The following is a 27,670-nucleotide window of genomic DNA, read 5'->3' as shown; positions in this document are numbered from 1 at the left end:
ATGGTTGCCGTGCCACTTTACAGAGTATGCAGTATGGCGAATTACTCAAATAGACAAATTAGTCCTAAATTGTGAGTCAGATTGCCAATCGTAATTCTATCAATCCTTTGGCCAGATTGTTGAACCATAACTAAACAAAAATAACCTCAAGTGTTGGAACTAACAGGATTATATCAGCAGAACTGCTTTTATGGCTACTTCCTTCCAGCTTCTTGTTGCTTGGGAGACTCTGCCAGTCTTTTTGGTTGTCACATAATTATGTTTGGGTTAATGTCACAACCTTTTTACACCTTTTTTTTCTCTGTCAAAGTTAGTTTATGCTACTGCTACACTCAGCTGCACTCATTCATAGCTTCACTCGTATCTGTACTGAAGGTCATCTGCTGTATAATGGTAGAGCTTCTGAAATATTAATACAGTTTACTTAGCATAGAATAGCTCTCGAGTTAAATTTTCCATCTGCCTTTTAAGATCCGGTATTTGTTTAATTATTATTTATTTTATAAGACTTCTCCTCTTGAATAATCAGGCCTCATTTTATCTTAAAGACCTCAGAGTACCTTATCAACCCAACAAAGCACTTTACCCTCGGACTGCAGGCTTACGTTTGGTTCCTAGGATATTTAAAAGTAGAATGGGAGGCAGAGCCTTCAGCTTTCCTGCTCCTCTTCTGTGGAACCAGCTCCCAGATTGGATTCAGGAGACAAACACCCTCTCCACTTTTAAGATTAGTCTTAAAACTTTCATTTAGGATAAAGCATAGCTAAAGCTGGACCAGGTGACCCAGAATTATCCATTAATTATGCTGCAATAGACCTAAGCTGTTGGTGGACTTCCCATAATAAACTGATCATTTCTTCTTCACTTACCTCTTTTTACTCTCCATGTGTTTATGCACTAATATGCATTTAATCATTAGTTATTACTATCTATCTATCTTAAACTGAAAATGAATTGAATTGAATTCTCTGGGATGTTTGGTTGTGCTTTGTTTTGCAGTGGTCACATGTCAGCTGGAGTTGTTCCTCTCTTCTACATAATCCATGTGACTTTGGTCCACTTTGTTTTTGCTGTCTTGCTGTTCTAAACTTGGTGTGTCTGGTTTCAGGCAATGACTAGGCTGGGGTTTACACAAACCCTATTAACCTTGTCCGTTCTGCATTCATATAAATCTGTTCCATGTGAGCTGGCTGGCTGTAATGTTAAGGCGTGTTTCTGCACCTTTGAATTACATTAAAGTCACCCCCTTGAGCTAGCTGCATTCTAACAGTATTGTCCCTTGTGCAGAGTTGCACGTCTGTGAGATTGAAGACTCCCCTGAGTGGCTTTTGGTGGACTAGACTATTACTTGAGGTCCAGTAGCCTATTCTCTATAATGGTTTTCATTAACTGAAATCAGACATTTATCTGACCAAACACTCAGTCACACTAGCAGAAGCATGAAAGCACTTTAACTTTATTTACTGTAAAGAACAGCGATTCCTGGACAAAAGGATGGAGACAGCTTGTCAGCAGCCCCACACAAACCCTGTGTAATAGAAAGGTGAAAGGTTAAAATAAAAGAGCTTATGCTTAACAGCTTTGCTTCACAAGTAATTAAAGATGAGCGTCCTTTACGACAGCAACCCATTTTTTTTCCTTTCTTCTCTTTTTACATCAGTGAGCTCCATTCTTCATCAAACGAACTTCACGTCACAAAAAGAAGCGCATTAGCCCTATTAGCATGTTAGGTATTATCATCTACTGGCTTACCATAGTAACTGGTCTCCAGTTTGCATAAATTATACAATAAATTTACTGATCTATGCAACTTGGCATCTTACTGAAAGAAAAGCATCCTTTGTGTGATGTCAGGTCACTGGTTAAGTGAAAATAAAACTTATCTTTGACGCTTTACTCAGTGTCCTGCTAATTCCACTGGGTTCACAAAACATTTGTGTGTTATCACGTTGTTCTGAGATGTGTGTCGGGACTCTCATTTTAGCCTGAACAGTGCGCAAACGGAGTGGTTATCCCAGTGGAAGATGGTGTTCACTCGATTGAGTGTGAACAGGTCTTTAGTGTTGCTGTACTCAAAGCCTTTTTCCATGTTTGAGCTCTGGGAGATGAACAAAACAGGCGCGCAGACAATAAAACAAAGACAAACAAAGCACTTTACGGTCTAAGAGATAGCGCGCACAATATCTTCATTTATCATTGCACAAGCATGAAAACAACCTTTTGTGTCTATGTCGTGGCGGGGGGGGGGGCTAATTTTCTCAGGCGTGCGGTTGTAGCTAAATTTAAAGGTTGTAGTTTTACACATAACGCCGTTCCCGTGCAGTTGAAGGCACCTACAGGGCAGTCAGAACTGGACTCCAGCCAGACAGCAACAACCTTCAAAGTCTGTGGACAACAGCACAGCTGCTTTTGTCAAAAACACAAGCTAGTGTTCATCAAATGTTCAAAGTTCATCAAAACTCTTGCGCTGTGCAGATTTTACTTCCTTTTTAATTCTCTGCTGTCACTTCAGTTGCAGTTACTCTTTGTAACACTGATGCTTCCCTCCCCTCTAAAAGCTGTCTGGCGGTTTTTGGCAGTTTACTCATAGTGAAAGGCTCTCGAGGGTTGCGTTTTTTTTCTCTTTGTAACGTAATGTCTGTAATGTAATGTCTGGCTCATGTGCCTTCTGGCCAATGTGCAGCATTAAATCAAGTTTTACAGGTAACCTCCAGCATGTGTACATCTACCAACATTTTTTTGTGTGTGTGTGTAATAGAAAACTGTAATTTCATAAATCCTGACCATTAAAATGTACGGGAATAACACTGCATCTGTCAGTTTAGAAGCTAATTTGGACAATTCATTAATAGCAGGCAGCACATGTTAAATAACCATATAAATGAGGTACAACATTAAATATACACTATTTATCATGACATATATTAAAATCATCAGTATACACTTTAAGCCAGATGCTGTGCCCTTGCTGTTTTGTCTGATTTGTGTGTCTACAGTGGCTATAAATGTTGTGAAATATCATAATAAATTTTAGGTGGCTGTGCTTTGACTTGAATGTGTGCAATATGTTCGTTCGCTGTAGGATGTCTTCAGGCTGTAACTGAATTTTCCCCTAATGAATCACAAACAAAAAGGACCCGCATGCACAGCACAGACAATCACACAAAGGGTTAAACAACAATAGTCGTCAAATGAGCCTCTAAAGGAGCATCAGGTGAGTCCAGTGTGTTGAAAGCGTGCACCTTTCAGGCTCGGATGTCACCAAGAAGGGCCTTATAACTCCGAGACAAAATTAATGGTCCTTTTAATCCTCATTTCCATTTGCTATATCCCATACAGTAAGCACATGAATGACAGAGGGCAACACACAGAGTCCAGTCACTGAGCATATAGAGACCACTTCCTAACGAAAACACAAAGTCCACAAAGTTCCCGGCGCTGTCTTTGTAGAGGAAGTCTTTGATCTCTCAATGCGTAGGGACATGCAATGAAATTGCTGGAGAGAGAACACAGTGTGTACGACTGCTTGCAGACAGCTGCTTATTCACAGTTAGGTTTGAAAAGTGCACACAAGGTACGGATCGTTTAAATAGCTCGATGAGTATTATCTCTACTGTACATCTTTATAATACCATAACACGTAGTGTTACAGAGCTCAATGTAAGACAGCAGTACTTATCAAATGTAAAAATAAATGACATGACATATCAATATTCACAAAAACTATCGGAATTAATTTCACAATATCTACAAATTCACAACTTAGTAGCACTATTCTGAGCAATTATTCTGCGCAATTAGAATTGTTGCCATTTAGTTGAATCATTTGTTTAGTTTGCCTATTTTATCTACAGCTTTCTACGCATCAGGAGTTTTGCATAAATGCTGTTGAGGTTACGTCGTATAAAACATAGAATATTTAATGCTGTACTGAATAGCATAAATATATTAATATAGTAATATAGTCTTAATATACTCTATCTCATATGGATGACATGTTTCTGCTGAAGTTAACTCTGGCCCTGTGAGAAAAGGAGTTACCACGCGACTAACACAATCGTAGCCGAGCCTAAATGGCAACAGTACAGTGGAGTCCTGCTCATCGAAATCATCCCAGGAATGTTCAAATCAAACAATCAATCAAAAAGAAATAAAACAATTACCACAGGTGTACATGCATACTCTTCAAAACACAGTTTTTTCTTACAATTTCTAGTTTTAAAAACTGCTCAGATTCTTATTTCTGCACTATGACATGTGCTGGCTGGTATGGCCTTTCCAAGCAGACTGGACAACAATGTTACGCTGTAGTTTAGCGGCAGAGTGAAGTGGTTGTGGTCTTATAGCTCTGGAAGTGTTTTACCCTTGTTTGCTAATCACAAACACACAACATATTTGGATTTAAAAAAAACCTGATAATTGATGAAGTGTAGAGAAGTACGTTATTCTGTAAATATTTAACTTGTTCAGTATAGTCAGTACAGCTTGGCAGTCACACTTATTTTATGTTGTAAATGGGGTTAGACATAAGTTTATGAATGCTGTAGCACACATGAAATTACAATGCAAATTGATCTTTGGTTATCACATTATACCAGATCCTGACATGACAAGGGCCTTTGGGCATATCAGGGATATTTATAAGTAAAGCGACTGTGTCCCTCAGAAATGACTGTTTCTGCTTAGAAGTACGTACCTACAGTACATTTATCCCACTACCCAGAAGAGTCATACACAAACATTAATGCTGTGTGTCATCAGCTCCACATTTAGCAGCAGCCAGCAGGGTTTATAAACCCTCAGTGGATGTGTATAATGGATCATTTTGTTTGCGACTAAATCCTAAAAAAAAGGAAGAAAAAGAAGAGGAAACAGGGTGTTTTAATAGAAAATTGTATAAATCAATGAAATGTATCGGATTAAAAAAAGCTATACTGCGCCGGGATGACGTGTGGTGTTCAGAAATATTCAGAGGTAATACGTATCATTAAGACACAGCGACATGCTTCACCCTGTTTGTTATACATTTAATTTGTCCGATGAAATGAAATGAATTTCTATTCCTCGATTTCAGTGCAGAGGTTAGTATCGCGCTTTATTTTGCCATTATAGCTGCTGTGTTTCCAATGCCTGTGTAAGGTTTACAAAGAGATGCACACGCTGTTGCAATTTAGCTGCAAGTGGAAGTGGGACATAGGGTCTCACTTTGTGTATGTCCACATACATATGGCTTGAAATTACTGCTTGGGATTTACTGTGATGGCTAAAAGAGTCAGAGCTCTACAAATAGCCACTGATCACATTTTATAATAATAAAAAAGTAAATATCTTATTTGTTCTTCATTTGATATTGAGCATTTTTTATAAATATAAGGTCTTGTATTAAATTGTAACCATAATATATAATATATATATTTAATAAGAATAGCTTGTTTTCATCATGTTATGCTAAATCCGCAACTTGTTTGATGTATTTAACTTAATTCTTTCAATCACGGAACAAAATTTTCTTCTATATTGGTGTTGATTAATTAAGATGACTGCAGAGCCAGTTCAGTGTGTGAACTGTGCGTGTGTGACCAAATAAGGGTAAAAACACTCCCAAAACTCTGTACCAGCTGTAGAGCAAAAACATTGCATAATATGCACAAATAATTGGAATTTAAGTGTGTTTATACAGATGCTGGGTTATGAGAGGTTATGAGTAACTGGGATGAAGTACAACACACTGATACCAAGCCCTATTTCCTTAGTGACAAACACCAATATTTGAGGCCGAAGACGAAAAAACGTGTACAGACTTCATCATGCATTAAGCTATGACTGAACACTTCTACGTGGTTTGTATTAACAAACCTTTACAGGTGCCACAACACGGTTCACTCACTGTCCTAAGCTTACCACTGAAAATGGTAAGCTTAATGTATGAAAGAGTATCGAGTACAGTGGGTGTCAGAGCAGGTATTTAACATGATGAATAACAGTTTGCTTAGCATAAAAAGCAACAGAAATGGCTTTAGACCTGCATAAACGCTTAGCACACATAACACAGAGTGTCACAGAAATACAGACACCACTAAACAAATCAGAGACAAATTCAATGTACGAGCGATCATTGCTCCATCGTTAGTGGCTCTTTGGCACGATCAGAACAATTTGTTGTTTTATTATTATGAATTTTGCAATGCAACTGTCGCCAGCGATGGCAGTGTCTCCGAAATGTGTTCAGAAATGCTGCATGACTGTGACTCGACTTTTACTACAAAACACAATATATGGAGACAATCAAATCAAACGACTTTACACGACAAAGTACAAAAGGGCAAAAAATACAGCACGAATCAAAACGCTTGTGCATGAGTGTGGCTACGGTGACCGATGGAAACAAAAGAAGGGTAAAAAACAAAAACAAAATAAAAGGTTTCAAGGTGCCTGCTCACAGTTTACTTAAAGGGCGAGTGTCTGCTATGATTTAATGTGTGAAACGTGTCACGTTATTTGCATTTGAATGGTGAAAAAAAATAGAATAATGTGTGAATTTGAATTCGACTTCAGTCTGAGGTAATGGCGGTAGTTTGTAATGACTGCTCAGCTCACAGAGATGTCAAAACATGTCAAAACATAAATGGCACACGGACTATGATATATCCTTTAATATCTTTGCTTCAGCTTTTCACTAGTGCTGAAAGGTCTGTTAGCCTTCCGCACTCATGGGAAACATTTACACTTTATACCCATCTCCACCGGTTGGGTGCGTGATGCACAGCCCACACTGCACTACACTGCAGAGCATGGATGCCATTGTGTAAATGTTTGTATGTAATGTAAACACACAGACCGTCGTCTATATGTGTGCAAATGCAAGTGTAAGCATGTCAAAGCCTTTTTTGCTTTGTGATGTGTGTATTTACCAAGGCACGTAGCTTCTCTGTCGTAGGACATAGCCAGTTAAACCTAAAAGAGCCACTGAACTAGAAAATGTACAGGCAGCCCAATGAGACGCGAAAGCAGTTCCAGATAATACTGTATTGGGACTGTTGAACTTCAGCGCAAGCTGAAGGTCAGACACTGACGATTATTAACGATGTTTCTATGGACCTACACAGGCTGCCCCCAGCTAACAGAATAACAGTAAAGCGACCAGCAAATGGCTCTCTTGGTGTCTTCTGATGCATGTGTTTGTGTGCGTGTCTGCATGCATACCATCAACTCAATGCACGTGACAGAGCCTTATTACTGGTAATGAGCTACAACGAGAACGTTGAACGCATGCTTGCCCTGACTTATCATAAGAAAAGCGCAAACATGTCCAAACTTGGTGAAAATGCAATTTGACTACTCTACAAAACAGCAAGCCATCAAAGGTACAGCAAAGATCACCGGGTTACTCACAACAGAGAACAGGGCCAGAGCTAAGTGTGGAGGGGACAAAACTAAAAAGAAATGCTGCACAAACACAGACTGACGTGACAATGTGCTTCCTCCACGGTCCACTACTCTATGTGAATCTACTGTATGGTCAAATTTGCCTTCCATCTATACGGACGTGCAAAATATCAGATGCCTAAGAAAAAACAGACACACAAAACATGCGCGCACACACATACACACGCACAAAAAAGATGTAATGGACTTGGCACACCGAAACCAAACCCAATCAAGCCTAGCATTTGGTCAGACTCAGTTTAGGTTGTTTGCCTTCATGATAGCGGGCTTTCTGTTGACATATGTGGCCCAGTAACCTAAGTTGAAGATGAAGAACAAAACTGGGAAAATGATGCGTGATATCTTGTCCACTTTGCTGACGCGGTTGTAGGATTTCTTGGCCTCCATGTAGGGGTCAGGCATATAGGGATGCTTCGCCGACGTTCCCGCGCTCTTGGAAATGGTCGTTAAACCTTGATCTTTAGCTACGTTGATGGCGTAGGTGGTTCCGACAATGTTGAAGGTGTTGTTCGCCTTTTTGGACAAAGTCGCAGATTCTCTTCTCTGAAAAGGAAGAAGGAAGTAAAGCAAAGGTCGTTAGGAAGGGGGGGGCACCAGACTCGACCATACTTCCATTTGAACTCATAAAGAGGAAATAGAAGCAACACCACGAGACACGACACACACAAGAACAAAACAAAAGCCTAACCATATCTTTAATCCTGGCCATGTTAGCCTGAAACGGTTCCTGAAAAGAAAAGTAGAAAAGAAAAAAAGTTTACCAATTATATTAAAATTACCCAACTTACATACTGTATTCATCAGTATCTAGCTGGAACTACTTTTGAACATACTGTCAAATCAAATCTGCATCATACAAATCTGGATTGCAGAACGTAAAGGATCAAGATCGAAAAAAAGAAAATCATGATGAAATTAAGAGTATGGGAATAGGAACAGTTCTGATTTGCATCATTGCAGAACCAGGCTGGACTGGCGTCTGATACTGCTAGCAGTAGCAGTAGCAGCACAGAGCAGGATTAGAAAGAAAAGCAAAATAACAGCGCCTGAAAACATGTCTGACAAACTGTATCAATGAGAGCAGCCAGACCTCTGCAGGCAAACAGATTGCGATACAACAAACACGACAAAGGCTCTGTGTGATAAAGCTGGCTGGAGAGACTGCCGTCTTAGTTCTACTAGAGGGAAATCATTAGACTGTCTTTCATATTGAAGTCGCACAGGGAGCCAGAATTTTATTTGCTAAATTGGTACTGGCTCAAATAGCTAAACTTGCATCACTAGAGGATCCTGTCAGCCTAGCGGAGAACAGTACAGCACACACAGTAGATGTGGGAGAGCAAGTAGGACACTAAGATTGATTACCAGGCAGAGTTTTAGTTTCCTGTGTGGCATCCAGTGTGCGAGTCTGTACTGTGGTAATTTCCTTCACACCATTCATCCCCACTGTGGCCACTTTAAGAAACTAATTCAGTGCGTGTCTTGTAACAGATTTTCACTTTCACAGCTCCCCCTTTTCACTTTTGCTTTGAGCCCAGCTTTAATTTTTGCTCCACTTTTTTTTTTTCATTTAATTTTCCTTCCTTTTTGCTTCTCTCCATCTTTTTAATTAGCATAACTAATGTCCCCTCTACCCCAAAGTGCTTCACGGTGAATCTCTTTCAGCGCACAGCTCATCACCAAATATTTTGTTTGGTCTTTATGCTCAATGTTCACATATACTCACGAATGGAGGCACAGCAATGGTTTTACACGTGACAAGACGTGCCGTGGCTTTGTTCAGTGTCTCGAGTGTGTGTAAATCTCACAGGGAATCCTTTTTAATGTCTGCCAGTAGGTTTTGCTTGGTTTTTTTTGACTTTGTACTGGAGGCAGCAGGATTGAGGAGGAATATATATTTACTGTGATAAGTGTGTTTCCTCGAGTGAGCAGGGCAACAGGATGAGTATGATCCTTCAACCTTGAGGAGAGCTAACAAACTTGCAGGCAGTTGATTGCTTTAAACATAGGAATGGTGAACCAGTGCTTGAAGCGCCTGCTATCTTTAGTCAATTTGAACAGAAAAAGAAAGGAAGACAGAAGAGTCACACTCGTGCTCCCAGACAACCAGGTACCTTTCAATGATATTGATTCTAACACAGAACGAGCTGCTCTACTGGAGGCTTCTGTCACCAGGAAAGGCAAATTACTACAATATCACACATCAGGGATGCATCAATTGTAGTAACAATATAGCTCAATATGGCTACCCGTCACGCATCTTTTAAAGAGCAGAAATTCAATCATAAAATTTGTGAAACTGGGTCGACTGCAAAATGGATGGAACACAACAGATAGCCATCAGTCACTGCCAGTGGTGAGTGTCATGTCTGACAGTAGAATTACTTGGCTGATGAATATGTGGCAAACACCAGTCCTGAGAAATGAAGCCAAACCACAACTTGATTTCCTGTAATGGCCACTTGAGTCTGGCTCCAAACGTAAGTCCACACAGACACAGTGTTTTCACAGCCTGCTACAAAAATCAGTTTTGGCCTCGATAGCTAACAGATACTAAATTTTAGCCTTGATAGCTAATGCCCGCTATACCTTCTGCCTATGTACCTGTCAGGTGCTATCATTTTAGCTTTGATTGCTAGCAGACCTCAATAGCTAACAGATGCTACCATAGTGGCCACTATAGTATATTCATGGAAATTGTATAAGAGGCCTACGGTAGGTATGTTTGGAGAGGGAGCTTCAAATTAATAAGGATGTAGCTGCTTTGAATGACAGGTGGGTGCTAACACAGGATTCTGTAGTCGCTAACCGCTTGTTTGCCTTCACCTCAGTTAACTTGAATGGCTAACTTGAGAAACTTCTTAAATGTTCCTGCGGTGCTGCATTTAAGAGCATTTTTAATAAACAGAAATACTATGTTTAGAGTTCTCCACCACTCTGGAGAAGAAGGCCTGAATGAAAGTGGTTGTTAGCCTGTATTTAGAAAACATAAATTGCAATTTTAGAGGTCAGTTTATGTCTGTTTATAGTGAAACTTTCAGTGAGTACTAAAAGTGTTTGGCCATCTCAATTTAACTTGCTGTACATTATGAAGGCTGTGTACCAAACTTCTAAAACCAATTTTCATACCGATCAGCAAATGTTCTGCACTCTTACTCTCTAAGCTCTAATAATACCATCCCAAACTGTTCAGTCTTTTAGACTATGGATGCTATCTGCACAGTAATGTAGCAAATTTGTAATACAAAGTAATTTTCTGTTCTTTTTTGCTGTTCCATTGTCCTTGTAGGTAATAATTTATATGGTCTAATTATTGGGGGAACAGTATGTAACACTGGGCTGTATGCATGTTTTTATGAAACCTTATGTAACAGAGCACATAATTCACTAACAGCCAAAGATTCCTGTGTACTATTCAAAGTCATTTCGCTAGCTGCAGGCAAAAATACTCCCTGAATACAATGCATCTATTGACCTTGTCTTTGTAACTTCTGAAAATTGTTGCATCAGAATTTCTTTATGAGTGTGATTAAGTGTCCTGGGGGTAATTGTGCCTTGCTGTGTCCTGCTGTTTGGAGCTCAGTGTGTGCATGTGTGCGTGTAACTGAACCTTGTGACAGTCTGTCCCCCTCTAAGACTGGAGCTGAGGTGTTGGCGTAATAAATAGCCCCAAGTATGTGAGCATGTGGGTATGTGAGTGTGCAGACTGTCTATAGGGAGCCACGATGTCCCTGTTTGTGTTCCTGTGGACACGTTTTGACATGAGCATTTAAGTGTGTATTTAGGTAGAGAAAAATTTGGAGGAATTTGCTAGTTGCATGGGTGGCCTCTCTTAATAATTATGTCATTTAGTTATGATATTATATATCATATCTTTCTGATTTCACTTAAGGAAGTGTTAATGTACACTATATGGAAAAAAGGATTCTAGTATTTGAATTCAGGTATTTTCTGTCCTTTTGCCACAGATCTATGAAATCAAACACCTAGCCATGCGGTCTGCCATTACAAACATTTGTTAAAGAATGGGTCATTCTAAAGAGTTCACTGATTTCAAGCGTGGCACTGTAATAGGGTGCCATGATGGCAACAAGTCAGTTTGTAAAAGTTGCAAGCTATTCCACAAACAGCTGTGAGAATCTTGAGAACTGGATGAACTCGGGCAACGTAAATTTACAGAGTGGGGCTGCCATGTGCTGAGGTGCATAGGGTGTGAAAGCCACCAACAGTCTGCTAACTCTGGCATTAACATCAGCACAAAAATGGTGCACCAGGAGCTTCATGACATGGGTTTCTGTACGAGAGCAGTTCCTGTTTGGTGTAGTGTGTAGGTGGCCCATTACATTTGTTCACATAGCATGGAAAAAGCCAACAACAAGGGGTCAGCAATTTAGTGGTATTTCATGCTTGCTACGTCAAAAAACTTGTTTGTTTGGTGTAGTTTGTGACTTATTTGTGATTAATGGCTCACAGCATTTTATCTGGCAACGTTTTTTTTTGTTCAGTTTCCTGTCCGTGTTAGGTTTTAACACTTTAACACAGAAGCTTTTATTGCTCTTTGAGTAACATAATGAATTTTTCTCCTTCACATGGTGAAATATACACACCGACAGACAGAGCAGAGAAGAAGAGAAAAGCTAGCGTGACAGTATATGCCAGCACATGATGCAGACACTCTCAAGTGCAACTAGATAAGTTAAATCCCATTATTGTCATGTGCCTGTTTCCTTACATACAAAAGAATGCTTCTAAGTATCCTCCTCGCAGTGAGGAACACAGCTTAACACCCAAGTATCTCTATCATTATTGGGACTGAAAAAGTACAAAAGTGCACCCTTGGCCTCCAGAAATGTCAACTCACCTTTGTTCTTTCCACCTGAGTGCATCAAAACTTCCAGAATACATTTTACTGACACGAAACTGCTTGTGCTAATAAGAGATAATGAATTATTCTGGTAAAATGTTGATGAAGTTATTATGTACTGCAGGTGCGTAGAGACACACGCGCACACACACACACACACACATGAAACCGCGACCACCCCTTGGCTGCAGCAGAGCAACCCACAGCCAGTGCTTCTGCCTCTGCTGATAAAACAGCACATGATATCCAACATAGCAGTGTCCAATCATGTGTCACAGGGTGCCGAGAATACGCAGGCTTTTCCAACCAAACTCCCCACCGGCTAATTTCTGTAATAACCTCACCTTCAGCCAGAGAGGGGATAGCTAATTAGGCAGATTGCCTGTCACAGAAAACGTTCGAATAAAAGAAAGGAAAATGGCATCGATGCTCCATAACCAGTAAAGTAAATTAGTGCGCACACACTCGGCTGTGGATCATATCTGAGACCTAAAAAAAGAAAGCAGCCTAAGGGTGATGAAGTCATCATTTGGTTCCGGTAGGAGTGGTGGCTGAAACCCTAGCTCTGATGGCTGCGGGGCTGGATTTTTAAAAAAGACTTACTAGCTAAAACTTCTCTCCTGAAGAAGAGGTTTTGCTTATGTAGCTCGTGCTCATTAACAGCCATTTTTCTAAATTTGCTAAAAAAAAAGGGAAATATATGCATTGCCTGATTGCTTTGGATTCCAGTAGCTTGTTCTAGCAGGCAGTGTGTTGGGAGTGCCACGTCTCCCTCTGTGACCCCATTCTATTTTATCTATCATGACAACTGCATGCTCAGCACAGCCCCTGAGAACCCAGTCCAGGCTGTTGCCGTTAAGACGAGCCATCAAAGAGGAGGGGCGGGAAAAAAAAGAAAAAGAAAAGAGAAAAAACCCCTCCTCTCTGCAGCAGTGTAACGCTGCAAAGTATCCCCACCAACTGAAAAGTTCTGTGGCAGCAATATGCATTTCTGCCAATCACTCCGAGGACCAAATGTCAAACTATAAAAAAAGCGGGAAAAGGCTGTACTGATTGTGTCAAACAGTTTGTACAATGGTAGCAGAAAATAGATTCGTGGCACTGTCTGTCACAGAAGAAATAACTTTCCCTTTATGTTGTGTCTGTGGCTGTGTTTTTATGCGCTCACAGCAATACAGTAATAGCACTGCCACTGTTTACCACTGGCACAGCTTCATAATGTTTCTTATTTGATTCTTATATGTTTTTCCAAACACCCCAGAAGGCTGTCCTTTTAATATAGCTTTGCTTATAAGCCACAGTTAATATTCTTTTTCTCAGTTTGAAATAGACTGTGTTATACATGTATCAGGTAAACTCATTTTAGCTGCACAATTACTAACTTATATTAGTCTCTTTATGCTGGTGTGCTTTGTTTTTATTGTTCTAATGCTCAGTTCTATGTAGGAGGTCTATCCTTATTGAACTTAAGCTACTTCTTCATGCAGCCCCCCCTTTTTTTTTTAGATGAACTCACTCTGATCATAGACTGTATATAAAAGATGGGTGTAGCCACCATGACGCTGTTTTTTTGTTTTTGACAAAAACGGGAAAAGTCTGACTGACCACCCCAAAGCATACCCAGCTTTTTGCTCCTTTTTGTTTTGAGTCTAATGAGGACAGAAGGTTGCAAAAAGAACATCATACTGCATTCAGTAAGACTTGAAACTAGCTCTCATGGCTGTGGAGTGCAGAAAAGTGTTTAGTGAAGTCAAAGGTTAAGTGAGCAGTAGGGTCATTTCCCCAAAGACGACTTCTTCTTGCATCCAGAGAAGTCGCCTCCTGCTGGCCACAAGAAAGAATCCAAACCTGAGCCACTTCAGCACTGTGGTTTCAATTTTCAGACACGTCAGTGTTTTATATATAGTCTATAGTTCTAACTGGCTGACATGTGAAATGCTCCTCCATGAATCTCTCCATGGTTCCGATGTCAGTGACTCACCATGTATGTTAAGAGAAATAAAGGTGATGTTTGGTCCATGCTAAAGTCTTTTGCTTTTGACTTTCTAGGAGCCTTTTTACATATGTTTATCTAAGGCTTTTGTAAAAGAGCTATATAACATGAGCATCTTACATCATAACAGTAAATGACCACAGCCTGAATTTAAAATGGTATTTAGTGCCTGGTGAGACTGATGTTGAAAGAAAATAAGACTATTTTGATATTTAATGTAAGTTTTTAATCTGACTTACTTTCTTTCATGAGGTGAGCCAGCTCACCCTGGGCAGGATTAACTTTTAAAGGGAACAGCAGAGTATTTTGTGTGGGAGTAGGTAATAGATAATAGGTATGGATTTGTAAATAATTGGATATAATTATACTACTGTATATATTTTTAACTAACTAAGCAGATCTTGACAATACTTTCTTTAAACATACAACATATAACTTCAAAGAAAGCCAGATGTAAAAGTGAGGTCAGAGGTCAAATGTGACATGACATTTAGATGCAAACTATAGTGTAATATTTAGAACTCCCATATACTGGCAGCATTTCCTAAATCTTCCAATACAAACAAAGGCTGTGGAATTTCCAGCACATAAAGGACATTTTATGAAGGTCTGGCCTTATTGGCCTTATCATTATTATTATTATTATTTCAATTATTATCAATCAGTTATTATCACTTTGACCTTCAAATCATTCTATTGAGTTAAAGAAGAGGTCAGAGGTCAAATGTGACATGATACTTTAAATCTTTCTATATGATGACAGTACACACAGCACTTGCCATACGTTTTAAGTCATAAGGCTTTTTGTCACTCTTCGACCAATAAATCATGAGGGTGACCATGAAGACTGTGGTGGATCTAAGATACTTTTTAATGGCTCGTACTCTACACTAAAAAAAGGTTTTATCAGAATTCATTGAAAACTTTTCGAGCTGTCGTGATTACAGACAGAATGACGTCTTTCCAGTAAGGTAATCATACAGATCATATTGCATTTAAAGGCTGAAGCTGTCATGAGAAACGTGGCTTGATTTAGGTGTTTCTTTAAATTTTTGAACCACAACTTCTTTGGATACATATCTGGTTGTTCCCTCAATATAAACCATTAAATAGGCTCAGGCACGGACATCTTTTTATTTTTATTTTTTTTTGTTTGGCTATTGATAATGTATAAGATGTGATTTACCTTCATCATCACGTGATTCATTTTTAACCATGTACTATATAGATGTAAATGCACCATCTTTTCTGAGGAGAATGAGGCTGCACTGATTTTAGGATGAGAGTTGAACATATGCTGCCATCATAAATCAGGGCCAGCGTCTCTGGGAGTTTACCTCTGTTTTGCTCTCACTGTTCCGCCCCACTGTCTCTCTTCCATTTGGCTGGTAATGAATAAATAAAAGGTCTCTTTACAGTCTTTACAAAGTACTGCAGGTTGCATTAAGGATACTTTCTATGTGTTTCCAAACTGCAATTTCCCCTCATCACTCCTCCAGAATCAGGTGACATTTTTAGTAACTTCTTTTTTTTTGGATTTAATAAGCAAAGAAAAGTTGCGTGAGACTTTTTCCTGAACTAGCTGCCTTGCATTCTGTTTTTGTCCTTACATATTGGTGATAGTTAATGTTGGTGTGCTGCGATGAATCGAAAGAGCAGGCGTGACACATCCATAATTTTTTTTTGGGTTACATGAAACTGTTGCAAATGAGAATCACTCACCCTTATTTCCATGCCCTCTTTTTTCCCATCCCATGCCCAGCTGCGCTTGGTGAAGTAGTTGACTGTGGCAAACTCAATCAAGGCAGAGAAGACAAAGGCATAGCACACAGCCATGAACCAGTCCATGGCGGTGGCATAGGCCACTTTAGGAAGGGAGTTTCTAGCACTGATGCTCAAGGTAGTCATGGTTAGGACAGTGGTGACACCTGAGGAGAGAATAAAAGATCATCAAATATTTCATTATTTCTGAAATTAAACATTTGCGGCAAGCAAATGCCATGTGGTTCCTGTGCATTCAAAAGAAGGAAATTTGCTACCAATGTCTTCAGTTGCTGGGAAAATCTCTTCAAAACAGTCCAATTGGATAAATAACGATGTGGTAGTGAACTGTCCCTTTAAAGGAAAGTTACTTAGAACTCAGTCATGGTTTGTTTGGGTTTTGCTATCGTGGCACTAAACTCTCACTTTATACTGACCAACATCTCTTTAGAGATTTAAGAGAAAATGAAGCTGCACTGCAACATAACAATAGTCTGGACTATGGCTAGAAAAAGAAATGTTAATGTGTACTGTCTCTTTAAACCTAATATAGATTCACTTTCCTGGGTTTGGTATTAGGTGTAAGTTATAAACTAAAAATGATGGTGTAGTTCCCTGCATTGCAGAGCTTTACATAATCTACTGTATGAAATCAAAAAGTCTAGCCTCATACAGATGACATAACTCAGTGGTGCATAAACATTCAAAGTACACTGGGTCAGTCTTGCGAGTTCAAACAATGAGAATGTAGAATCTCAGTGTAATGACCCACTACGGAGGATTTTTCAGGATGTGTTCTTCTGTTTAAACCAGTCTGATGAATGTATTTTCTTACTAGGCTTATCTACAGTAGAACGAATGACAATGTTGAAAGTTTCCCTTAGCTTATACACAAACAAACAGACAGACATGCTATGGACCTGCATACATTAAGTACAACCCGTCTAACCTGCAGGGTTGCGTGCAAAGGTTACCTGAAATGAAATCGCTAAATGGCACCACTTTTGAAAAATGAGCAGCAGATCTACATCTGCTCAAATTAATTAAGGCGAAAATTACGTCTTAAAAACTTTCTAAATTTCGCAGATCATTTCACAACATGGCCTTTACAGTCACGGCAAGTGGAAATGAAAGGCGGCTCGGACAATGTTCGCCCATCGAAGCACATCGCTTTATCTGTTCCAACCTTTCTCATCTGATAAAAGACGGATACAAAGGAGGCTTAAAAAGGCTGCAACAAAAGAGTGATAGATGGCTATTCATGGGCTGATTGATTTGCAGGTAACGCATTTCTAATCTTGACTTTGTTCCACCATTTACATAAAATTAGAATATTCATCTGTACAGAAAGCAGTCCTTATTAGAACAGCAATTAACTGGTGTCAGATGGGATGAGGACATCTGGTGCTTGCGGTAACAGTGAATAATGCTCTTATATAAAATGCAGGTATAAATCAAAAAGTATCTTAACTAGAAAATATAACTTAGAAGGTGACCGAGGATGCAAAAACAATGATAAATTAGATTACGCAGGTAATGACAGTCACATGCTCTCATAAATGAAGGTACTGCAAGCATGATGGCGAGAAAACTAAAACCATCACAGCTTGAAAATGTGTCCACTGAGAAAACAGCACTGATTACAATTACTCTCATAATGTGAAGGAAATTGTCCCCTAAAAATTCAACCTCTTATGGGGCTGAAATGATTCTCAGACGACTGTATAAGAAAAATATAATAGTGGGTGTATTTGTGCAGAAGTGAAGGAGATGTGGTTATTCAGACTGCACAAAGGGAGCTGGAACAGTTTTTATCTTCTCAGCAGCGCTTTGCCTTGCATGCATCTTTAATATCTTTTGCGCAACGTATGCTTCTGCATGTACTTGTCTAAATGCAAAAACGCTAACCGTGTTTAGAATTACATAAGACTACTCATATTGATTATGCAGCGCAATAACAACAACTGTAGGAGAAGGAAAATTACATTCCTTCTTTGAGTATCTTTGAGTTGATCTCATCTGACACAATGTTCTTAGCATGAATTGAGTTGGATGGACAAATTGAATCTATTATTATTCATGGCTTCAAGGGAGAAAACACAGTCAATTGTCGCGATGGCAACTGGGAAAATGTCTCTATATTAAAGAGCTATTGTTATGAATAATAAAGGCAAAATATGACATGTAAATGCTTTAAATCTTGTTTTATGTTCTCTGTATTAACAGTGAACAGTTTTCTAAGAATAAGTAGTAAGGATGTTAGTGTCTGCAGCAGAATAAAGTCAGTACTGATAAAATAAATTACTCTCAATGCTCGTGTGCACCTGAATGTACTAAACTAACTAAAGCTAAAAAAAGAGAACTGTTCATGCTGAAACTTTTTCAAACCGTTTACTTGTTTGCTGAGTCATTTGACTGCGCCTTTCTGTTACCTCATCATTTAATAGCCCCCCGATTAACTAGCTTCTTCAATGAATCATTGAATGCATTTATTTGAGCTGGATTTAAAACACGAGATAGCACTCACCGAATACTGTGCGCGCCGGAACCGATTCTCTGTTTAGCCAGAAGGAGACCTGAGACAGTATGACAGTCATGATGCACGGAAGGTAGGTTTGAATCACAAAATAGCCAATTTTCCTTTTCAAATGGAAATATGTTGTCATCACTACATATTCGCCTGAGGGGAAAAGAGACAAACAGAAAAAGATGGAGAGACACAGACAGGGTCATGATTATTAATATACTTGTTCCTCGCTCACAGCAACACAAGGCAAAATATTTGAAAACTGATGCATTAATGTTTGAACATTAACATGCATGTGAGCAGTATTGAGACAGAAAATGCTTAGATGCTTAAAATATTCCAAAGATGCTGACGCACACTTCCAAACTTTAAGCTACAGACTGTATATAAAAGATGGACATAGCCACTGTGTCATCACCCATTGGCTAGTTTGGCCTTAATGCCTCAAGCTGAGAATGCTAGATCCTAATGAGCCGAAGGACTGCATTCTCAAAGGTTTCTATACAATATGATTTGATTTTGGAACAACAGGAGTCGCCACCTGCTGGCTGATAGTAAGAATGCAAGTTTAAGTAACTCGCATTGGCTCAGATGAGAAGCTATGTCCTTCTTTTACTTACAGCAAGAGTTTTTAACTGTAAAAGACAAAAAAGCATAATAATAACTAAATAATAAAGACTGTAAACAAACCGACTGGCAGATGACATCACATTGATGTCATTAATAAGACACATTTACAAAGTGTCACATTCTTTTAAGAGCACATTTACATGTTCCTTGGGATGTTTTTTGCTGTTCATATAAATATGTCAATTATACTAGCAAATGGATAAACTCACATCTTCCAACTGCCAGCTCTCAGTGCCATGTTTGCAATCTGTGTTACGAAGATAGGAGGAAAAACAGATTTCTATCCCTGAGGTGTTTTTTTGTTTTGTTTTTTTCTGAGGAGAATCGGACCAGAGCTGAACGGGCTCAAATCCTCCCATCCCCCTAGATCACTGTAGTCCATTAGGTTTAAAGTCTAAGGAAATGAGCTTTTCCAACAGCCATAAGCTGAAGCGGTTTATGAAAGAAATCGCACTGACTCTGTCTTGAATCTTTGGTACTTGTCAGACTTCTGTTGGTCTTATTCCATCGCTGCAATTCTCCTGACTTACATTCAACCCACCAAACAGCACAAACAATAAAGATACTCTCAAGGAACGCATCCTCTGTAGATTTAAACAGGTGCAGTTATTTAAAGGAGACACACACATACACACACACACTTTTATTTCTTGGAAAACAGGAGTGCCATCTAACAAAGTGGTTTCTTGGTGCTTTAGTCTCCAAAGACAACTGAAGTCTGACAGATATCAGTGACTCTGTGGCTCACCTCTTGAAAGTTTCACAAGCAAACAGCTTGGATGCAAAGGTTAAATCTCTCAAAACTGAGAGCAGCGTGGCTCGCTGGTAAGCTGTTTTACTCTTTTAGTGATTTCCAAACGCCTCACTGAAGCAACTTTTTATTTTTAGCTCTGCCATTACAAGCTCTTTGGTACTTTATCTAGTCCTATTACACCATTAACTAAAGCTGCTGATTGATGTTAGCGGTACATGATAGTGACTGATAAATATAATAAAAATGCAGCACATTCTTGAAGGTGTTTGAACTCAAATGATCTATTACCTTTTTTTTTTTTTTTTTTTTTTTAATTAATGATGATCAAATGATCTATTACCGGTGAGATGCTGCTGCTGTAAATATTTTCAGCATATGTGAGTACCCTGCCCTCACTGTGCTATTTCATCCCTTTATATTAAATTGCTAACATAAGTTTTAAGCCCTCTAATGGGGAAATAACAAAAAAATTGATTTTTGTGTGACAGATAAAAAGGATTCTGCAACAGTTTTGAAGATAAGATTTTAAGATCAAATGAATATGTAATCAAAAGAAAGGGCTAGACGATGGTTATTATAGTTGACTCTTGGCTGTACCCCAAAGCAAAGTGAAAAAAACCCCCCAAAAAACTTTCACCTCTGGCAAACATCTTCATATTATCTTGGTAAATGTGCTCAATAGTTTCAGTCATCACTTTCTCGATGGAGCCAAACAATGCAAGATGAATTTAAAATGACAGAAACTGTTGAGAAACTGCAGACTGTATATTATTTTGGAAGAAAAATTACACAAGAGCCACTATATGTCAGTGGAAAAGATTTTATGCAGAAAACTAAAGAAGTTTATCTTTCAAAAGTGAGAATTTGATCACTTTTGAGTACTCAAAATCAACTTTTTGCCTGTTCCAGACAAACTCTGATTTACTTTACAGTGTATTGTATGCTGCTGTCTGTACCCAGAATAGCATACCTGTGCTGGAACTGATGGTTTCTTTGCCAATAACATGTCCTAGTAGGTCATATTGGTTCAGCCTGGAGCCGTCCTCTGCCACAGCGACAGACCTCTCGTCGCCCTGGGTCCACAGGTAGATCACCTCATTATTCGTGTAAGCATCTGAGCAAAAAGAAGACAGCCCCCAAAAAACAGACAGCATAGGTGAGAGCTCGAAATATGGGTGCAATGTTTTCTATTTTTCTCCTACCTCTGCACATTGTGGGGTTATCAGCATTTGCTTTGGCAAAAAGTTAACTGCTGACTTCAGGATCTAAAAGAGATTTTTCCTAAATTCCAATAAGTCATTCATGATAATACGCAGCGTCCATCCAATATTGATCGGGCTGATAGACCTGCGGCCGATACTGATATAAATTTTCATGAAAAATTCCTTTCACCACCCTGAGATTTAATCCTCACGCGTTAGGGGATCACTGATTTTTCCTCCAGTGCCACTTTTTTAAGTAAATGTATCCAAAATGAATGCTGTACCTATCAGCATCATTTTATGTTGAGTCATATAAGCATTGCTGCTAACACATCAAACTACATCTAATGCTGTCTGAAACAGTAAATAGCCTATGCTTGTGTATGGATGGTTACATGCCCCGCACTATGAGCATACTGAAAGTAATTTTAGCACATTAACTGTCGCTGCGGCGATGCCTAAAGGGTGCAGCCCAAAGAGGGAGAAGATCTTTATTAATAAAATTGTCTCTTGACTGCTTTTGTTATATTACCAAACATCATACTGCAGTGTAGTTTTAGTCTTTGTTTTTTTTCTTCTTTTTTTATAGGTCAGGAAAAGGTTCCTAACACCTGCAGAGAACCATCCCCACTCTTTCAGATGTCTGATCTTATATAAAACTCTTTTGTTTTGACCATCTGGACTGACTTACAACTTCCAAACTTCAGAGGACAGGCGTGTGCATCCATCGGGAAATCCTCCAGGTGCATGGGGCACTCGGCATGAATGGTCAACCTGTGGGGGCAGAGGGAAAGAAAATGCATCACTGTTCAGTCTGCAGGATGGTTGAACAGGTCATTATAAACAAATAATGATGCATAATGATGTCAAATATTTCTGCAGAAACATAATTTGGAGCATTTTCATAGAGACATGTGAGACATGCTGGGAAGGTCTTATGCAAATTGCTTTATCGTGCATCAAAATTGGCTTTCCCACAAATCCAAATGTAGACCAAATAATGCTTTAATCTCTGAGTTTATTTCAAAACCAGGGATTTGTGTACGTGTGAATAAAAACTGAAGGAGAACAGATTTTGTTCTCTCTCTCCTTTGCATCAACACCCTCTCAGTGGTAATTAGAAGGCAGACATGGACTAAATCTCCAGAGAGCACCCGAATTTGTTTCATTTGGTCAAATGGCCAGGCCACAAAAGGCACTCTGCAACTAAACAGAGAAATTGTGCATATTATCTCACTCATACATGTTTAATCAACATCGGGGCTACATTTGCTGAGTTCAAACAAAACAGCAACTCATAAAAAGCCATCCTTCGGTGCACTAACTCACTAATAAACCCCTAAAACTGGGTTATTTAAACTCAATTATACCATATTTACCCTGTAAATCCATTGAAAACTGGGTTTTTACTGGGTAGATTCATTTGGTCTCACTATTGTAAACACTGTTTAATGTTGCAGAAAGTCCCACAAGTTTATTTGTAGCCACAGCCTTAAAATTTGTAACATCGCGGTCTGCCTCCACAGACAAACTTTCTGTTTCCAATTAGCTCATTGTGTTGTATTTACAACAATGCCAAGCCTGTTTTTTTGCCTATCACTTGCTTCTGTGCTCTCTGTTGCTGCCTCATTACTGATAAGTGGCTCACTATCTACACAAGCTAACGCTTTACAACATAAATGTGAGAATCCTTTGCATCACACGGCACTTAAAACCAACATTCATGCGCTGTACTTATACTCTGACAGAAACAAAGGCAACAAGAAGACAGAATAATCTTGATTAAAGACAAAAAGGCAAGCTGTCTTTATACAGAGCTACAACTATATCATCAGCCTTGTGAAGAAGCACTTGGGCATAGAGGTACCTTACACAGCATGTGTCAGCAATTTATGGTACTCACAACGCGGACATGCTGGTGTTTTTTGGGGAGGTGAAGTCTGATAAACTTTGGCAATGTTTACAGAACCATAAACACCAATGAACACACACTGAAACCTCTAAAAAAAGGTTCATTTTTCTGTCAGCCACTTCTCCTTAGCCACCCTTAGTAACCTAGTAAATTGTATTTTTTATATTCTAGATGTGTTTACATTTCAGACTCAGGATTGTAATCAGGTGAAATGGACCACATGTTCCAATATATGATAGAGAGAAAAAAAAATAATGAAAATAATAAAATTGCAAAAATAAAATTAGTACTAGTAGTTTATTGGTAGGGTTGTCTAACATTACAGTGTGATTGCATCTAAAAATTAAGTTAAATGTATTTTGCTTAATGTTTCTTTGCTGCCTTCAAGCCGCTGAATGGAGTTTTTGTCTGAACCGACATTTCTGCCTTTCCTCTCTTAATCCTTCCTCTTGCCTTACAATTTGTTCTGGCATTTTCTCTAAAATAATATATTCCACTTTAATGTATTTAAATAGACCTAGCTTATTATACTTTCAAAGCCTTATTAAACCTGGCATGCCTAATGTTTTAGCATGTATGTAAAACCATATGATAATTAAATATATACAGAAAGAATTGGTCGCACTTATACGTGCAACTGGACTAAAAAAATAAAATGTATATATATTATAAAAAAGTATTATTTCACCCATCACTAATGCTCTGTTTCTAACCTGAGACTTATCAAATCAAACAAAAACGCTTCAAATGCTTTGCAATAATTTTAACTGATTGACAGTGACTGATTACTCATATTTAATTTAACAGTATTACTCCTTCCAGTACTATTAGTTTATTAAAGTACTGCTGATGACGGGTGACAGGAATGGCAGCAGTGTTCATAAACCAAAACGCTGGGCAATCTCAAATGGGATCCGATGATTGGTGCAAGTTAAGTGATCGTTATTAAGAAATAAATATTGATGTGCAACGTGAATGACAATCGACTGAATAGCTGTTGAAACATGTTACTAAAATATTAGTATAATTCAAGTAGAAAGCCTCATTTGGAAAGCCTCGTTTTGATCTGCCCCCACAGAAATTCTTAATTTCTTGAAGGGCTTGAAACATTTGCAGGCATATGCAAGAACAGCCAGACTAGAACAATAATAAAGGAAGACAAAGCAAAGAATTAATGAGGCGAATGCTACCACTGTGCTCTTTTGAACAATGTGAGACATGATGGGTACCACCCAACTATTTTCTAATCCAGGACTGTGGGGGCAGCAGTCTAAGCAGAACCCCACCACCTCCTCCGCTTCTTGTGTATGTGTGCGTATGTGTGTTTCGGATATCAGAAAGCTTCCAAACCACCAGTGAGTAAAAATTTCCCAATTGTGTCCCAGAACTCCATCGGGATCTTCTCCCTCCTGAACTCCTTTCTTAGAGCAAACCCAGACATCCTTCAGGAGAAGCTCATTCTCGGCACTTTTGTTTTGCTCACTAGTCACTGCTTGTGGCCATAAGGGAGGGTCTGAACAGTTGCTGCCCAGAAAATCAACAGCTATGCCTTGTGGCTGTTTTCACCACAACAGACCTGTATAGCTGCACTGATCCACTGATCAACCTGCTGCCTCAAGGTAGAGTGATCAGTCCATCCTCTTCCAGCAGAGAACCACGTCTTCAGACTTTTAATTCTCATACTGCTTAGCTGCTTTGCAGTGTATTCACTGTGTACAATAATACAACACTTGCCTTCACAGATACCAGTTTTTCTATTTGTTTGATGCCTGTCTTTATTTGTTCATGTGGATCACACCCACTGCCATCACTGAAGTCTTTCTTTAGTTAAATACAATTCTTTCATTTAAGTAAAAATGTATTTCACTCTGGATAAAAGGGGGGAGACATAGCAGTCCTGCTACTAGCAAGCTATAGATCCTATAAAACTATTTATTTAGTTTTTTTATATACTAAATATACCAAATGTTTAAAGACAAGACAAAAAGTTGTGTCTTAGCAGCATTGCTTTTGTATTGTGTTGCTTTTATAGTCACATAGCAGTGTGTTAAGTGAAGCATTACTTCTCAACTTTGGCTGTGTTGAAAGTGCTTTCTGGAATTGTAAATCCCCAAGTACGGCTGTACAGTTGTATTTGTTTTTGGTGGTCTCTAAGCTGTTAAGTCCACTTAGTAAATGATACATTCGCATACAACAAATTCTTGAAACAGCTTTTAATGACAAATATAAACCTCTCTCGCTTTAAAAAGTACACCTGAGTCTTCTCACAAATTAATATTAGTCAGTGACGGAGAAATGCCGAAGAAGAAACAAGGAGGTTGAGTTAAAATGAGGTGAACTGTAAATGAGTGACAAATGCTTTCACAAAAAATAACCGCAGCAGCGCAGGCAGACAATACCAGCTCCCTCAAAAATAATGATGCAATCCTGCAGAGCCGAGGCCTTCATAGCATTTGTCAGTTCAGATCCTGTAGACGTGCTGATTAAATGGATTTAAGCAGTTGTTTAGTGAGGAATGCCAATCAAAGCAGGGCGCTGTGGTGACGCACTGTGCACTAAACTTCCCGTGAGACAGATTTATATTCTAAAGCCTAATACCTGTGCAGTATGTGGAAATTTAAGGTATCAGTCTCTCCTTGGGAGTGTTTGCCAGTACCTCCAATAATACAGCAATATTTTCATGCAGATCCCCTTCAACTAATCACCCAAAGCTTAAGATAGATGAAAGGTAGCCCTAAAATTGAGAAAGTTCTTGCCAGTGCTTTCAAAAAATACATTCCATATTAAGTTTATGATATAATATGAGTTTTATGATAGAGTCAGTAAAAGTAGGGATGGTCTAAAGAATACTTTGCAGGTTTTCATTAGGGCTTGGCAAGATATCAATATATTTGACAGAATTTTATATAAGAAATGACATTATTGATGCTGTACATTGAGTGCGCAGATTATCACCTACATGCATTTTAGCAGTGCAAAAAAGTTCTCTCTCGCCGACTGCTCACACATTAGAATTCCAGATCTTAGTGTTTTTACTTTTTTGGCTCAACTCTGCAATGATGGAGGGAGATGCAGTTGTAAATTTGCATGAACTAAGTGTTTATTTTCTTTATTCAGGCAGTAAAGATGGTTCACAACATTTGGATTTAGGTAATAACACTATTTTTACTTAAAGTATTCAGTTCATTTCCATTTTATTTATATAGCACCAAATCACAACAGCAGTCACCTCAGGGTGCTTTACATTCTTAAGTTAAGACCCTTTAATAATATAGAGAAAACCCCAATGATCAAATGACCACATTTGAACATGCACTTGGCGACAGTGGGAAGGAAAAACTCCCTTTTAACAGGAAGGAGGGGAAACCATCTGCTGCAATCATTTGGGGATGATCGGAGGACAAAAAGCACACTGCGGAACTATGGTTTTAATGTTAATATTAAATAATGTAATAATGTTAAAGTATGTAATGTATAATAGTGTTAATAATATTAAAGTATGCCCCCCCCAAAGCATTGCAATGGGAAATACAGAATTCCATAGAATGAGTTTTATTTGCTGGTGTTCAAACTGAGTAATAGTTTATTTTAGCTCCATAATACAGCTAAGCTGGTTCCAAAAATGCTTTTGGGCCTCTAAGGATTATCAAGGATGCCAAGGATTATCATACTTAATCATGCAACTTTTTCATCATCTTACAATACATTCCCCTGCTTATTTAAACATGTTAGTCCTTGTAATACTACATCAGAGCTCAGGGATCTTTGTTGGCCTTGGCAGAACTGCCACAGCATCAGATCTACTCATGTGGGAGCACAAAATGATTTTTTCACCATTTCATTTTCACCCCTAAAAATCTATACTGACCTTGTGCACGAGCATCATAAAAACATTTCTGCAGCCTTTTCACGGCCCTGGTGCAAAGCTGGTGAATGCTGATCGACAGGTTCAGTGTTTCCAGCCAAAGCAATCACAGAATTATTTTTGCTGTTATTCAGTACATAATGGTATTCAGTGACTATGACTGTCTTGCTGATGCTATTTACAGTGTACTTTACGGATGACATACACACAATGACACTGCTTTGATCAAGTGAGTATTATTCACTCGGCTGTCTGTGTGTGATACATATATGGGCCAGACTGGCTGCAAGTCAGTTATCTGACTCACAGACAGGTAAAAAGCACAATTTTATTCCTAAGATGTTGATTTTCACCCTAGTGCCACCACGGTGTTTGCATTCATGCTTTTAAATAAAATGTCTCTTTAGCTATTGAATTTGCTGATATACACACATCATCTTGTAAAAGCTAAACTAGGTTCTCTCATAATCTTCTAACTTTTCTTTGGAACCTGGGACTATAGTTTCCAATTTTCTTTCTATCAAATGTTCATGTTATAACTGAAAAAATATGACAAATATTCAGATTTCATTTGATAAAGGATGAGAATTCTCAGCTTAAAAAATGTTTTCAGTGATTCAATATTGACTATTATTGCTGCAGCTGTTGATACATTTAATCGCTTGGTTAATTAACTACTCATTTTAAGTCTTTTTCAGGGTTTCCAGTAGTTAGAT

The 27,670-nt window shown here is 38.7% G+C and overlaps 1 protein-coding gene across 3 annotated transcripts in view; it reads right to left on the bottom strand.

Annotated features, from left to right (window-relative positions):
* Positions 1 to 1,438: 1,438 nt before the first annotated feature.
* Positions 1,439 to 27,670, bottom strand: part of gabra3 (gamma-aminobutyric acid type A receptor subunit alpha3) — a 103,947-nt gene continuing 77,715 nt past the window's right edge. For 2 of the 3 annotated variants that reach the window (XM_019364101.2, XM_005471944.4), the window contains 6 exons: positions 21,869 to 21,951; positions 20,946 to 21,089; positions 18,592 to 18,744; positions 16,026 to 16,231; positions 8,135 to 8,173; positions 1,439 to 7,989 (listed from right to left, as the gene is read on the bottom strand). In XM_019364101.2, coding sequence (XP_019219646.1) covers positions 7,681 to 7,989; positions 8,135 to 8,173; positions 16,026 to 16,231; positions 18,592 to 18,744; positions 20,946 to 21,089; positions 21,869 to 21,951 — 934 coding nt within the window. In that variant the 3' untranslated portion in view covers positions 1,439 to 7,680. The remainder of the gene's footprint in view (positions 7,990 to 8,134; positions 8,174 to 16,025; positions 16,232 to 18,591; positions 18,745 to 20,945; positions 21,090 to 21,868; positions 21,952 to 27,670) is intronic. The other variant, XM_019364102.2, reaches the window with a different exon arrangement.

The sequence above is a fragment of the Oreochromis niloticus genome, linkage group LG10 (assembly GCF_001858045.2).
Source record: "Oreochromis niloticus isolate F11D_XX linkage group LG10, O_niloticus_UMD_NMBU, whole genome shotgun sequence".
Classification (NCBI taxonomy): domain Eukaryota; kingdom Metazoa; phylum Chordata; class Actinopteri; order Cichliformes; family Cichlidae; genus Oreochromis; species Oreochromis niloticus.
This window is presented reverse-complemented; position numbering and strand designations above follow the sequence as displayed.